General features: G+C 42.3%; 1 protein-coding gene across 1 annotated transcript in view; it reads left to right on the top strand.

Annotated features, from left to right (window-relative positions):
- Nucleotides 1-16274, top strand: part of LOC138852454 (probable glutamate receptor) — a 234986-nt gene that overhangs the window by 110352 nt on the left and 108360 nt on the right. Inside the window, exons 7-8 of the mRNA XM_070083128.1 lie at nucleotides 13841-14058; nucleotides 14151-14331. Of these exons, the coding sequence (XP_069939229.1) occupies nucleotides 13841-14058; nucleotides 14151-14331 (399 nt within the window). The remainder of the gene's footprint in view (nucleotides 1-13840; nucleotides 14059-14150; nucleotides 14332-16274) is intronic.

The raw sequence follows: 16274 nt of genomic DNA, 5'->3' as shown, positions 1-16274 counted from the left end.
GACAAATACTCAAACGCACTAGAGAAGGGAAGAAACTTCTGTACTTGTTACCAAGCAACCCTAAACCAGCACACATGTATGGTTTACCCAAGACCCATAAACACAATATTCCTCTCAGACCAATCACGTCAGGAATAGGCAGTGCTCCACACAAACTAGCCGGAGTTCTTGCCAAACATCTTTCCTGTCATCTTAAACACTCAGGTGACCTTCTCAACCGCATCCGTAACCTCTCCATCCGTAACAAGAAACTAAGCAGTTTGGATGTGACTTTCCTCTTCACAAAAGTACCTACCAAAAAAGCCATCGAGGTTCTACGACGTAAAGTCAATCAGGACCTTAATCTTCCTCTACCTCCCGGAGATTTTGTTGACTTAATTGAACTCTGTGTTAATTTCAACTGTTTTTCTTTCAATAACAAGCTCTACAAACAAACCTACGGCATGGGAATGGGGTCCCCCATCAGTGCCGTCCTAGCCAACTTATACATGGAACACCTAGAGTCCGAACACTTCGCCAACATCATCCCTTCAAGCGTCACTTGGTTACGTTACGTGGACGATGTCCTCGTAATAACTCCAAAACGTTTTGATGTACGGGATCTTCAGGCAAGGCTCAACGCAGTTGAACCGGCGATCCAGTTTACACTAGAAGAAGAACCCAATGACAAGCTACCTTTCCTCGACGTCCTCATTCACAAAGTAGACAACAACCTAAGATTTCAAGTTTATCGGAAACCCACCAGTAAAAATGAACTCACACACTTCTATTCCAGTCAAGATACCAAGACCAAAAGAGGCATCATCATCGGGTTTTTCCTAAGAGCATACCGAATTTGTAGTCCTGAGTTTCTTGACGAGGAGTGTACATACATTCACCAAACATTCACAGAGTTACATTTTCCTTCTTTTTTCATCAAAGACTGCAAGAAAAGAGCTATTCAGATCATAAATTCTCCACGCATCAACACCACTCCCAGCAAAGTTATAATTCTTCCCAACAGTCAGGTTGCACTGAACGTCTCAAAAGCACTTTCACAAGCTAACACCAGAGTCGCCATCGCTTCTAGCACTTCAATAAAGGATATAACCAGGACAAAATCCAAGCACCACGAACCAGTCAATGCAGGAGTTTACACTATACCCTGTGGAGGCTGTGACAAGATTTACGTAGGTGAAACAGCCAGAAACCTCGACACCCGGCTCAATGAACACATTTACGCATGTAGGAACGATAACCTGAACAACGCCTGTGTACAACACCGAAATTTCACCAATCATCTCATGAAATTCAGAGACGCCCAATTAGTGATCAAAGAAACTAATTTCCGCAGACGCAAGTGCCTCGAATCAGCACTGATCGCTGTTTCGAATACAATTAAACAAAACAACAGCAGCTTCACCATCTCCGAAGTCTTAGCAAGAATCCTCCTGAAAACAGTAAACCCTGCCATCACATAGTCTCTCCTGTTATACTACACAAAGCACAGAGAGTGAACACTGAAACAAGCTGCCTCATTCCAGTTTATATTTGTCCAACCTATTTTTATGTTACCCAAGTAATAGCTTTTATATCCTTTTACTCATGTACGAATTAATTGCTCTACCATATTGTATTACTTTTGTCACTACCACTACTACTACTACTACTACTACCACTAGTGAACATCGAAATGGTACCTCACTAGTATTCACCTCACTCTGAGCCTTTATATACCCTCTGTGTCCATGTATTGTTTGTAATGGCTTGATAAAGCTCCTGGAGAGCGAAACGTTGCCACAATAAATGTCACATTAGTTGCACTTAGTGTCCTTTTACTTTACATATTGTCGGTAATTCTACCAACTTTATTACAAGCAGTTATCTAGTTGATGTGTGCTTCCGGAGACGTGCTCTGTGTTATACTCACCCCAAGATCTTTCTCCTTGAGCGAGGTTTGCAGACATTGGCCACCTAGCCTATACTACGTCTGCGGTCTTCTTTGCCCTTCCCTGATCTTCATGTCTTTGCATTTGGTGGGGTTAAGTTCGAGAAGCCAGTTGCTGGACTAGGTGTCCAGACTATCCAAGTTCCTTTGATGTCCTACTTGATCCTCATCTGATTTAATTTTCGTCATTACTTCACATCACTGCGTACAGGAACACTTCTGAGTCTATCCCTTGCATCATGTCATTCACATATACCAAAAATAGCCCTGGTTCTAGGACCGACCCCTGTGGGACCCTGCTCTTCACAGGTGCCCACTGTGGTACATCATCACGTACCTTGACTCGTCTCCTCCTTGTCAGGTATTCTCTGATCCATTACAGTGCCCTTCCTCTTATATGTGCCTGATGCTCTAGCTTATGCACTAATCTCTCCAAAATGACGTGAGTCTGCAGTTCTGCAGTCCAAGAAGATGCAATCAACCCACCCCTCTCTCTCGTGACTTACTTCTGCTGCTTTATCATAAAACTCCAGAAGGTCTGTGACACAGGATTTGCCTTCCATAAATCCATGCTGCTTGGCATTTATACTCTTGTTCCATTCTAGGTCCTCCACCACTCTCCTCCTGATAATCTTCTGCATGACTTTGCCTACTATACACGTCAGTGACACTGGTCTATAGTTTAGTGCCTCTTTTCTGTCTCCATTTTTAAAAATGGGAACTCCATACCTCAGGTAGTTTCCCAGTTTCAAGGGATATATTGAAGATTGTGGTTAGTGGTATACACAGCATTTCTGCTCTCTCTCTAAGAATACACAGGGAGATGTTATCTTGTCCCATTGCCTTGAGGAATCAAGGCCCCTTAGCAGCTTCTTCACCTCCTCCTCAGTTGTGTGTATGTCATCCAAAACTTGGTGTTATATTCCTTGTTGGTGTCCCTCTTTGTTCTGTCTTCCCAGAGGCATTCCTGTTTCCACTGAAAATACTTCCTTAAATCTCATGATGAGTTCCTCACATGCCTCTTGATCGTTTCTTGTGAGTTCCCCACCTTCTTTCCTGAGCCTGATCACCTGGTCATTGACTGTTGTCTTCCTCGTAATGTGGTTATAAAGCAGTTGCTGGTCAGACTTCACTTTCGATGCTATGTCGTTTTCGTACTGTTGCTGGGCCTCCCTCCTTATCAGTGCATACTCATTTCTGGCTCTTCAACTAATCTCATAATTTTTCTGGATCCTTTGCCTCCTGTACATTTTCCATTTTTTGGTGCACTTAGTGTTTGCCTCCCTACACAATCGGGTAAACCAAGGACTCACTTTGGTCTTCCTATTATTTCTATTGCCCTTGGGAACAAACCTTTTCTCTGCCTTCTTGTATTTTGTTTTTACATATTCTATCATCTCCTTTACTGACTTTCCTACCAATTCTCTGTCCTACTGAACCTCCTGCAGGAAGTTCCTCGTACCTGTGCAGTCCCCCCTTTTATAGTTTGGATTTTCCCATTCAATTCCTGTTACTCTCTCTACTTGTAGCTCTACTATATAATCAAAACTCAGAACCACATGATCACTAACTCCAATGGGCCTCTGGCAAGTGATGTCCTCAATGTCTGAATTGCTCAGGGTGAACACAAGATCCAGTCTTGCTGGTTCTTCTTCCCTTCTGTCTCTGGTTGTGTCCCTGACATGTTGATGAATGAGGTTTTCCAGAACCACATCCATCATCTTGGCTCTCTATGTTTCGGGACCCCCAAGTGGCTCCAGGTTTTTGCCAATCAATCTCCCTCTGGTTGAAATTGCCCATAACCAGTAACTTTGCTCTGCTCGAGTGAGCTCTTCTTGCTTCCTCAGCCAGTGTGTCCACCATCGCTCTGTTGTTCTCTTCATATTCCTCTCTTCGCCTCCTGCGGTTCTGTGGTGAGTTATACATCACTCCAATGACTACTTTATGTTCTCCAGACTGAAATTGTACCGACTATGTAGTCCCTTTCTCCAATCTCGTCCATGCCTTCCATTTTGTCAAATCCCCATCGGTTTTTATGAGTAGTGCATCCCCTCCTCCCCCTCTATTCCTTCTATCTTTACTCAGGATCTGATACCCCGGTGGGAAGATTGCATCTGTTATTGTCTCAGTTTCGTTTCTGTGACTGCTATGATGTCTGGGGACTTCTCATTGATTCTTTTGTCCCACTCCTCATATTTATTCGTTATTCTGTCTGCATTTGTGTACCAAACCTTCAGCTTCTTTTCTATCACTGTGGTCCTAGGAGAATATTGGGGTTGGGGGAGTGGGAACCCTGGTGGGGGCCTATGGGGGGTTGTGGTGTGGGTGGGGTTTGTGATGAGGGGGCGTGGCAGAGTGCCCATAGGGGGCAGCTTTAGGGGTGAGGTTTGTGATGAGGGGGTTGGGGCAGATTGGTTGTGGTTGGAGTCCTTCTGCGGGTGTTTCTGTGGGGGTGTGTTTGCCTTTCCTCCTGGGTCTGGGTCCTAATCGTCTTCATCATTGCCTTTCGTTCCTCCTTTCGTCTTTGTACCCCCTCTTTCTTTTTTCTTGTATTCTATCGCAATCGAGGTACGTTCTCTGGTACTCCAGTTTGTACCTCAGTCATGCTTTCTCCTGCGGGATCCTGGTTAGAGCTGATTCTTTCTTGAAAATTACTTTGATAGGCCATTTCCTTCTGTTTGCAAACCACTCAAATCTCTGAAAATTTGTCACCTGGGTCGTGTTGTCCTCACCTATTGTTTTCATGATACCTTCAATCGTTTTTTCCTCCTCCTGCTTTCTTTCATCATAGGTTACCCCTTCTGCTTCTTGGAGCCCATACACAAAAACTGACCTCTCCCTTTCCTCCTCCCACTGTGTCTCCCATTGCATCCTCTGAGGTGTTTTAGTTCCTTCCATTGAAACATTCCTGTATTCAATCACTGTCCTTGCTGAAGCCTCTGTGCTCAATGAACTGTCTTTCGTGATCAGCTGTTCTTTGCTACTTCAGTTTTCAGTTAGAGTCTTTGCATATGGCATACTTTCATTGTCTTCAGACCTCTCATTTGACCTTAGAGTGCTCCTCATTTTTCCCTTTTTCCCACGTGGGTCTGATAGGGTCTTTGCATTCGGCATATCTTCTTTTCTTCCTACAGTGCCTTTGTCTGTGACTGATACAGAAGTTCCTGATATCATGTGTGTTCTGTCATTTGTCTCTCTAATCTGTTTCAGGTTTTTTTAGTTCCTCTTCTAATCACTGTATCCTATCTTCTGCTGCTAAGTCTTGTAGCCTCCACTTTCTGCTCTCATCAGCTATCTTCTTCTCAATTTTCTTGCCAACCTCTTCTATCTTCCTTCCCCACTCTTCCTCTCTTTTTTTCATCTCTAACTCCCAATCTTCCCACCCAGGTTCTTCTCTCCCCGGTTCATCCACCAGACCTCTGGTTCTCCGCCCTCTTGGGTAACCCATTTTTTTAGCACAGAAAGAAATTATGTATTTCACCACAGAGAGAAGGTTATGTATGTGGGGGGGATTAGGGAAAAGGCAAGGGGGGAGAGAGAGAGAGGGGGGGAGAGAGAAAGATAGAAATGGGGAGAGAGAGAGAGATAGAGAGAGAGAAGAGGGTGACGGAAAAGGCTATGGGAGAGAGAAAGAGAAATGAGAAGGAGTGAGGAGAAAGATAGAAAGAGAGAGAGAGAGAGACAGAGAGAGAGAGAGAGAGAGAGAGAGAGAGAGAGAGAGAGAGAGAGAGAGAGAGAGAGAGAGAGAGAGAGAGAGAGAGAGAGAGATAGAGAGAGAGAGAGAGAGAGAGAAGGAGAGAGAGAGGGAGAGAGAGAGAGAGAGCGAGAGAGAGGAGGCTAGGGGGAAAGGCTATGGGAGAGAGAGACAGATATATATATATATATATATATATATATATATATATATATATATATATATATATATATATATATATATATATATATATATGCAATAAGATCACAGTAAACAGGTGAACAGGTGATTTCAGAATATGGAAAACAACCAATGTGAAAGAATAGAGAAATTCCAAGTGCTTTCGTGACTACTCACTACTCGTGACTGAGTTAGGGAGGTATGCGTGGTCAGTTTCCAAAAGTTCGCTGATTGTTCATGTGTTTACCTGGAGTTTACCTGGAGAGAGTTTCGGGGGTCAACGCCCCCGCGGCCCGGTCTGTGACCAGGCCTCCTGGTGGATCAGCCCCTGATCAACTAGGCTGTTGCTGCTGGCTGCACGCAAACCAACGTACGAGCCACAGCCCGGCTGATCAGGAACTGACTTTAGGTGCTTGTCTAGTGCCAGCTTGAAGACTGCCAGGGGTCTGTTGGTAATCCCCCTTATGTGTGCTGGGAGGCAGTTGAACAGTCTCGGTCCCCTGACACTTATTGTATGGTCTCTTAACGTGCTAGTGACACCCCTGCTTTTCATTGGGGGGATGGTGCATCGTCTGCCAAGTCTTTTGCTTTCGTAGTGAGTGATTTTCGTGTGCAAGTTCGGTACTAGTCCCTCTAGGATTTTCCAGGTGTATATAATCATGTATCTCTCCCTCCTGCGTTCCAGGGAATACAGGTTTAGAAACCTCAAGCGCTCCCAGTAATTGAGGTGTTTTATCTCCGTTATGCGCGCCGTGAAATTTCTCTGTACATTTTCTAGGTCGGCAATTTCACCTGCCTTGAAAGGTGCTGTGTGGGTGTTTGTGTGCGTGTGTGTGAGCGTTAGCTGTCGCCAGCCTTCTAGCCTCGCTACCTTGGTTTAAATAAAATAAGTCACACTGTCAAACTTTTTGGGCTATCCTAGGTTCTCTACACGCATGCCCCTATGTACTGTGCCGTACTGTGCCTATGCACTTACTCGTGTATACTTCAAATAGCTATACTTACTTGCTTTCTGAATAAACCATGTTAGTGTTAGTTGTCTGACCTTAGTGCCTGCGCATGCACTACAGTGCCTGAGGTCCCCACACTTAATAAAGGACTAGAATTGGGAAGGGGATTAAGTGTTAAGTGCCCTAAGTATGATATTCAGCTCTCCAGAGCAGGGTTAATGACCCTCAGCTATCAGTAATCCACGGCCAGGCCAAGTTCCCTCACTGCAACAACAAAAGGCTTTGTACGTTACATCAGGCTCCCTCGTGCGCGATGATTCACGTTTTGATTCCTCTTCTATTTCTTCTTCAATGTATTCACTATACACTATATTCACTAACTCATCTATCACTGTATTCACTATACACTGTATTCACTAATTCAACCATCCTTGTCTCTTATCTCCCTGGCTTGGGTCATACTTATTCTGGTTGAATTTGGTATTTGGATGTGGCAATACCACCTACACCCACACTGGGCTTATGGCTATTTCTCTCTCTCGCGGCACTGATTCAAATTGTTTTTATGTAGCTGTGACCTTCACCTCCCTTTTCTGACTGGGACAGATCGTGTATCACTTTTCGGGTTGTTCACTGACACTGTCAACTTTCGACGACCCTGTCAGTAGCTTTCATGAACAAAAAACTAATAAAAATTATCGAGTGAAAACGATCTGTTACTCCTGTGTATGTGTGTTTGAGTGTATGTGTGTGTGTGTGCATGAGTCTAGTGACTTTCTTGATACGATTCAGGATTGCTCTTTAGAACAGGTTGTGACAGAACCAACTAGAGGAAACAATCTGCTTGACTTGGTTCTTGCCAACAAAGAATCACTAATTAATAATCTTGAGGTTAATGATGAGCTTGGGGAAAGTGATCACAAATCACTTACTTACAATATATCATGGAATTACCCAGATATAGCTTCCCAGACAACTTTTGTTCCGAGTAGGGAAATTAGATCTAACAAGAATGATCCCAAATGGATGAATAGATTAAAACATTTCTTTGGTCAAAACAGAGGCATATATAGGCGTATCAAAAGAAGGGATGGGAAGTTAAGAAATCAATATATTCAATTAAAGAGAGAAATAAAAAAAGGAATAAGAAAAGCAAAAAGGGATTATGAGGCTAAGGTCGCAAGGGATTCAAAGGTTAACCCTAAAGGGTTCTTTCAGGTATACAGAAGTAAGATTGGCCCACTTAAGAGTAACTCTGGTCAGATCACTGACAGTGATAAGGATATGTGTAAAATTCTAAATACCTACTTCCTCTCAGTTTTCACCCAGGAAAATACTAGCGATATTCCTGAAATAATAGATTATGTAGAACAGGATGATAATAAACTATGTACGATTGCGGTAACTAGTGACATGGTTCTAAGATAAATAGAGAAACTAAAACCTAACAAATCCCCAGGCCCTGATGAACTGTTTGCAAGGGTGTTAAAGGAATGTAAAGAGGAACTTAGCATACCTTTCGCTAATCTTTTTAACATATCACTACAAACTGGCATAGTGCCTGATAAGTGGAAAATGGCAAATGTAATACCTATTTACAAGGCAGGTGACAGGTCCTTGGCTTCGAACTATAGACCAATAAGCTTTACCTCCATAGTGGGAAAATTTATGGAATCAATAATTGCCAAAGCAATTCGTAGCCATCTTGACAGGCACAGATTGATTAATGAATCTCAACACGGTTTTACAAAGGGGCGTTCCTGTCTTACGAATTTACTAAATTTTTTCACTGTGTTTGAGGAGGTAGATCATGGTAATGAATATGTAAGGCTTTCGATAGAGTTCCACATCAGAGGCTATTGAGGAAACTTAAGGCACACGGAATAGGAGGAGAAATTTTTTCCTGGGTTGAGGCATGGCTGACAAATAGACAGCAGAGAGTTTGCATAAATGGGGAGAAATCAGAATGAGGGCACGTCACAAGCGGTGTTCCTCAGGGGTCAGTGTTGGGCCCGTTGTTGTTCACAATTTACATAAACGACATAGATGAGGGAATAAATAGCGACATAAGCAAATTTGCTGATGACACCAAAATAGGCCGTCCAATTCATTCTAATGAGGACATTAGAGAACTCCAGGATGATTTGAATAGATTGATGCAATGGTCGGAGAAGTGGCAGATGCAATTTAATATTGACAAATGCAAAGTTCTAAATGTTGGACAGTCAAATAACCATGCCACATATAAACTAAATAATGTAGATCTTAATACTACTTATTGCGAAAAGGATTTAGAAGTTCTGGTTAGCAGTAACCTAAAACCAAGACAACAGTGCATTAGTGTTCGCAATAAAGCTAACAGAATTCTTGGCTTCATATCTAGAAGCATAAATAATAGAAGTCCTCAGGTTGTTCTTCAACTCTATATATCCCTGGTTAGGCCTCATTTAGACTATGCTGCTCAGCCCTGGTCACCGTATTACAGAATGGATATAAACGCTCTGGAAAACGTACAAAGGAGGATGACAAAGATGATCCCATGTATCAAAAATCTTCCCTATGAGGATAGACTGAGGGCCCTGAATCTGCACTCTCTCGAAAGGCGTAGAATTAGGGGGGATATGATCGAGGTGTGTAAATGGAAAACAGGAATAAATAAAGGGGATGTAAATAGCGTGCTGAAAATTTCCAGCCAAGACAGGACTCGCAGCAATGGTTTCAAGTTGGAAAAATTCAGATTCAGGAAGGATATAGGAAAGCACTGGTTTGGTAATAGAGTTGTGGATGAGTGGAACAAACTCCCGAGTACAGTTATTGAGGCTAAAACGTTGTGTAGTTTTAAAAATAGGTTAGATAAATACGTGAGTGGGTGTGGGTGAGTGTGAGTTGGACCTGACTAGCTTGTGCTGCTGTGTCTGGTACAGTGCTCCATCCTTGAGTGGGGATGACCAGACTGGGTGGGTCATTGGGATAATCCGGGGATTGGGTTATTGGTCTAATCCGGGGGGGACATGGACCTGCTCCGCATTGGTCAGTAGGCCTGTTGCAGTGTTCATTCTTTCTTATGTTCTTATGTATGTGTGTCTGTGTGTGTGTCCTCACCTATTTGTGGCTGCAGGGGTCGAGTCTTAGCTCCTGGCCCCGCCTCTTCACCAGCTGCTACTGGACCCTCTCTCTCCCCGCTCCATGAGCTTTATCAAACCTCGTCTTAAAACTATGTATGGTTCCTGCCTCCACTACGTCACTTTCTAGGCTATTCCACTGCCTGACAACTCTATGACTGAAGAAATACTTCCTAATATCTCTCTGACTCATCTGTTTCTTCAACTTCCAATTATGACCTCTTGTATCTGTGTCCCCTCTCTGGAACATCCTGTCTTTGCCCACCTTGTTTATTCTGTGCAGTATTTTACATGTCGTTATCATGTCTCCCCTGACCCTCCTGTCCTCCAGTGTCGTCAGGCCGATTTTCCTTAACCTTTCTTCATAGGACATTCCCCTTTGCTCTGGAACTAACCTTTTCGCAAACCTTTGCACTTTCTCTAGTTTCTTGATGTGCTTTATCAAGTGCGGTTTCCAAACAGGCGCTGCATACTCTAGTATGGGCCTGACATTCACGGTGTACAGTGTCTTGAACGATTCCTTACTAAGGTATCTGAACGCTGTTCTCAGGTTTGCCAGGCGCCCATATGATGCAGCAGTTATCTGGTTGATGTGTGCTTCCGGAGACATGCTCCGTGTTATACTCACCCGAAGATGTTTCTCCTTGAGTGAGGTTTGCAGTCTTTGGCCACCAAGCCTATACTCTGTCTGCAGTCTTCTGTGCCATTCCCTTATCTTCATGACTTTGCATTTCGCAGGAGTAAATTCGAGAAGCCAGTTGCTGGACCAGGTGTCCAGCCTGTCCAGGTCTCTTTGAAGTCCTGCCCGGTCCTCATCTGATTTGATTCTCCTTATTATCTTCACATCGTCTGCGAACAGGGACACTCCTGAGTCTAACCCTTCCATCAAGTCGTTCACATATACCAAAAATAGCACTGGTCCTAGGACCGACCCCTGTGGGACCCCGCTCGTCACAGGTGCCCACTGTGATACATCATTACGTACCATGACTCGTTGTTGCCTCCCTGCCAGGTATTCTCTGATCCATTGCAGTGCCCTTCCTGTTATATGCACCTGATCCTCTAGCTTCTGCACTAACCTCTTGTGAGGAGCTGTGTCAAAGGCCTTCTTGCACTCCAAGAAGATGCAATCAACCCACCCCTCTCTCTCGTGTCTTACTTCTGTTACTTTATCATAAAACTCCAGAAGGTTTGCGACACAGGATTTGCCTTCCAAGAATCTGTGCTGGTTGGCGTTTATACTCTTGTTTCATTCCAGGTGCTCCACCACTCTCCTCCTGATAATTTTCTCCATAACTTTGCATACTATACAAGTCAGTGACATAGGTCTATAGTTAAGTGCCTCTTTTCCGCCTCCTTTTTTAAAAATGGGTACTACATTTGCCATCTTCCATACCTCAGGAAGTTGCCCAGTTTCCAGGGACGTGTTAAAGATTGTGGTAAGTGGCACACACAGTATATCCACTCCCTCTCTAAGGACATGCGTGGAGATGTCCGGTCCCATTGCCTTTGAGGTATCGATGTCCCTTAGCAGCTTCTTCACCTCCTCATCTGTATGTATGTCGTCAAACACCTGTTGGTATATTCCTTGCTGGTGTCCCCATCTGGTCTGTCCCCCCAAAGGCCTTCCTGTCTCCACTGTAAGTACTTCCTTAAATCTCATGTAGAGCTCCTCACATACCTCTTGATCGTTTCTTGTGAGTTCTCCACCTTGTTTCCTCAGCCTTATCACCTGGTCTTTGACTGTTTTCTTTCTCCTAATGTGGTTATACAGCAGTTTCGGGTCAGACTTGACATTCGATGCTATGTCATTTTCGTACTGTCGCTGGGCCTCCCTCCTTATCTGTGCATACTCGTTTCTGGCTCTTCTATTAATCTCCTTATTTTCCTGTGTCCTTTGCCTCCTGTACATTTTCAATTCTCTGGTGTACTTAGTTTTTGCCTCCCTACACCTTCGGGTAAACCAAGGACTCACTTTGGTCTTCCTATTATTTCTGTTTGCTTGGGAACAAACCTTTCCTCTGCCTCCTTGCACTTTGTTGCTACATATTCCATCATCTAGTTTACTGATTTTCCTACCAGTTCTTTGTCCCACTGAACGTCCTGCAGGAAGTTCCTCATACCTGTGTAGTCCCCCCTTTTATAGTTTGGTTTTTCTCATTCAATTCCTGTTACCTTCTCCACTTGTAACTCTACTATATAATCAAAACTCAGAACCACATGATCGCTAGCTCCAAGGGGCCTCTGGTAAGTGATGTCCTCAATGTCTGAACTGCTCAGGGTGAACACAAGATCCAGTCTTGCTGGCTCATCCTCCCCTCTCTCTCTGGTTGTGTCCCTGACATGTTGATGCATGAGGTTTTTCAAGTACCACATCCATCATCTTGGCTCTCCATTTTTCGGGACTCCAATGTGGCTCCAGGTTTTCCCAGTCGATCTCCCTGTGATTGAAATCGCCCATTACTAGTAACTTTGCTCTGCTGGAGTGAGCTCTCCCTGCCACCTCAGCCAGTGTGTCCACCATCGTACTCCTCTCTTGGCCTCCTGCAGTTCTCTGGTGGGCTAAACATCACTCCAATCACTACTTTATGTTCACCAGACTGAATTGTACCTACTTTGTAGTCTCTTTCTTCAATCACGTCCATGCCTTCCATTTCCTCAAATCCCCATCGGTTAGGTTAGTTAAGTTTTCTAAGATTCTTTTGGTGCAAAATTAATTTTTTTTAAATTAACATTAATGAAAAAAATATATCTTTAAACGTATAAGAAAAAAATTCAGAAAGAACTTAATTTTAAATGTGTTCTTGCTAATTGACCAGTTTTACATATTCGGCACGACATATATGTATATATATATATATATATATATATATATATATATATATATATATATATATATATATATATATATATATATATATATATATATATATATATCGTGCCGAATATGTAAAACTGGTCAATTAGCAAGAACTCATTTAAAATTAAGTCCTTTCTAAAATTTTCTCTTATACGTTTAAAGATATATTTTTTTCATTAATGTTAATGTAAAAATTTTTAATTTTGCTCCAAAAGAATCTTAGAAAACTTACCTAACCTTATTATAACAAGAACAATTTATTTTAGCCTAACCCAACTAAATATATTTTAGATTTGTTAACAATAATTTAATACTAAACAAATACAGTGAAATATTTTTTTTTTCGTTAGGTTCACAATGATTTTGGCGAAATTATTCCATATACAAATTTTCACTTGTCCTATATGGCAGGATGAACGTTGCTATTTAAGCCAAGATCGCAAATTCTGCCTATTCGGCACGACATATATATATCTATATATATATATATATATATATATATATATATATATATATATATATATATATATATATATATATACATATCGATTATTAGCTTATTAAACTTTGAATTGTTGGAGCAAAGTTTGTGTGTAATGGGGAGTTTTACACTCAGAAGCTTGGTAAGGCAATGGGAAATTCTTTTTCACTTGTCCATGGCAATTTGCACTGAAATCTTTCAAATATTCAAAAACATAATCATAAGTTATTGTTTCTCACAGCTTGTTATTAGCTAATGTACTGACAGTCTAGTTTTATATTTAAAATTTGTTGCCTTTTTCATGATGATAGATTTCCTCGGTGGTGGCAAAGAGCTCTTCATAGCACAGTAGAACTCATTCCTTCTATTCATCACTATAAGAGTTGCATTAAAAGTCTGCATGAGTGCAAAATTTTTCTCAGGTAGATTTTTTGTTTAAGGTGCTATAAAACCAAAATGCCGTTAATATTTATATTCTCCAGAAGCTGGTAATAGGCTTCTGCAGCAAAGATGTGGAGTTGTCCTCCTACGTGTTGGACCAAACCTGATTGCCAGGTGTTGTATGACCCTCATAGCCTAAGCACTTTATTAAGAAAGCAATGATAATATCCCGATAACAATTACAGATATGACGGTGCCCTCGTACTGGTGGTGGGAACGGTTGGTGTTGATGGTGTGGATGATGGGAACTCTGGTGTTAACACGAAGCTACTCTGGCAACCTCATGGCCTTGCTTGCAGTGAGACACATCTCTGAGCCTTACCAGTCCCGTAGACAAGTACTGGACGACCCTTCAGTTACAATGATATGGCTGAAGGGATCCGGGCTCGAGGATTATATAAAGGTTTGGAATTAAAAAGGAACGTTTTCTCGAAACTAAGTGACAAATAATATGATAAATGTAAATCCTGTCTACCATAAATTTTATAATTACAGTCAGTCGACTCAGGTATTTACTGGGAAATGGCCAATGCAGAGAAAATTGGTCGCCTTATTTGGAGAACACTACTACAGTTCCCAGGAGATGTCGACACCTTGGTGAGGAAAGGCCGCTACGTCCTCATGGATGCCAGCAATGGTGTAATTGGTTATATTGCTCAAGATTTCAGTAGGACAGGTAATATATACTCAAGATTTCTATTTTACACACACACACACACACACACACACACACACACACACACACACACACACACACACACACACACACACACACACACACACACACACACACACACACACAAATCGACAAATCAAGTTGATTTTCAGGACAGAAATGGTGCAAAACGGTGCAGCAGAAACTACTACTAACCGAAACAAAATACGAGTGGGCGTATCTCGACCACGACAGAAAGAGAAGAAAAGGACAGAAAATGAGAGAGTGGATACAAAGTTGCAAGTGGTAGGAAACAGAGAGAAGACTATAGATGGGCAGGGACATGCACAAGTGGGAGGACCAAGAAACGCAACCACTTATAGAACCACCCGCAGAACACTGCAAACAAAAAAATTAAACCAAAGCAAACCACACTTTGCACTCACAGCTCCCCCATACAAACCCCACCTACAGAGCAGCCTCCCACAGTCATGCCAGGTTTCCCACTCCTCCCAACCACCACAAACACCCCAGAATACAATTCTGGAAAAGCAGCTTGAGGTATGGTACACCAACGAAAATGGAATAACGAAACAGTGTGAGGAGTGGCATGAAAGAATCATGCATGCATCACTAGACATCATAGCATTCAGAAAATCAAGCTCAAAGGAACAATAACTCATGTGATCATTCCAACCGAATATTAAATTATGAGGAAAGATAGAGGGAACAGAGGGGGAAGGAGAGTTGTACTGCTCATCAAAAAAACAGTCAAGTTTTGAGGAGTTAGAAGGAGGGGACAGAAAGGAAGCAAAGAACTACATAGTAGGAACACTTCTGGTGGCCACGACAAGAGTACAGTGAGAGTAACAGAGCAATGGTTGTTACACTAGCTGAGGTGGCCAGCAGGGCTCACATGGGCAGGGCAAAGTTACTATTAGCGGGTGACTTCAGGCACAAGGAAATTGGAAAAGCCTGGAACAACATGGGGGACCAGCAAAGCTGAACCCAATATTCAATATTCAACTTGAGTAGTTCACACACTATGGACATCACATATGAAAGCCCTCTCGGAGCGAGTGATCACGTGGTCCTGATATTTGAATACATTGTAGAGCGAAAGGTGGAGAGGGAAGCAGCACAAGTAGGATAAGAAAAACCAAACTATAAACAAGGAGACTACACAGGTATGAGGAATTTCCTGTGTGACATACAGTGCGAAAGAAAACTGGCGGGAAAAGCAGTAAATAAAATTATGGAATGTGACCACAAAATGCAAGGAGGTCGAGAAAAGATTCATACCTAACTTCAACAAAATCAATAAGAAGATAGGAGAGAAGCTTACGACGACGTTTTGATCCGACTTGGACAATTTACAAAGTCACATTTACAAAGTGTTATTTTGTAAATGGTCCAAGTCGGACAGAAACGTCGTCTTCCATATGTGGGTTATTTGTGTATCATTCCAGTCACGGTATTGTGCCTTTTTTTGTTATTTAATCAATAGGAAGATCAGAATGAGCCCTTGGTTCACCCAAAGGTATATTATTATTATTATTATAATCAAGGGGGAAGCGCTAAACCCGGAGGATTATACAGCGTCCCAAAGGTATAGAGAGACCAGAACTAACTGAGCTAGAGAATGGAAAAAGTATAGAAGACGAAGGACCCAGGAAAATAAAAAAAAAATTACCGATGAGCAAGAAATAAATGAGTGGATAAGGAAGGAGAACTGGCAATAATTAAAGAACGACAAAACATCGAAGCCTAAATTTGTTTCAAATCTACTTCAGGAAGAAAATAACAGTCAAGACCAGGTAATCAGGCTGAGGAAGGAAGGAGGGGAGATTAAAAGATACAACAAAGAAGTGTGTGAAGAGCTAAACACGAGATTTAAAGAAGTTTTTTCAGTGTAGACAGAATGGACTCTAGCAAACCGGAAAGGTAGGGAACAACAACAAGTT

Source organism: Cherax quadricarinatus, chromosome 9 (genome assembly GCF_038502225.1).
Source record: "Cherax quadricarinatus isolate ZL_2023a chromosome 9, ASM3850222v1, whole genome shotgun sequence".
Taxonomy (NCBI): Eukaryota; Metazoa; Arthropoda; class Malacostraca; order Decapoda; family Parastacidae; genus Cherax; species Cherax quadricarinatus.
The sequence above is the reverse complement of the archived record's forward strand: the minus strand, read 5'-3'. Positions and strand labels throughout refer to the sequence as shown.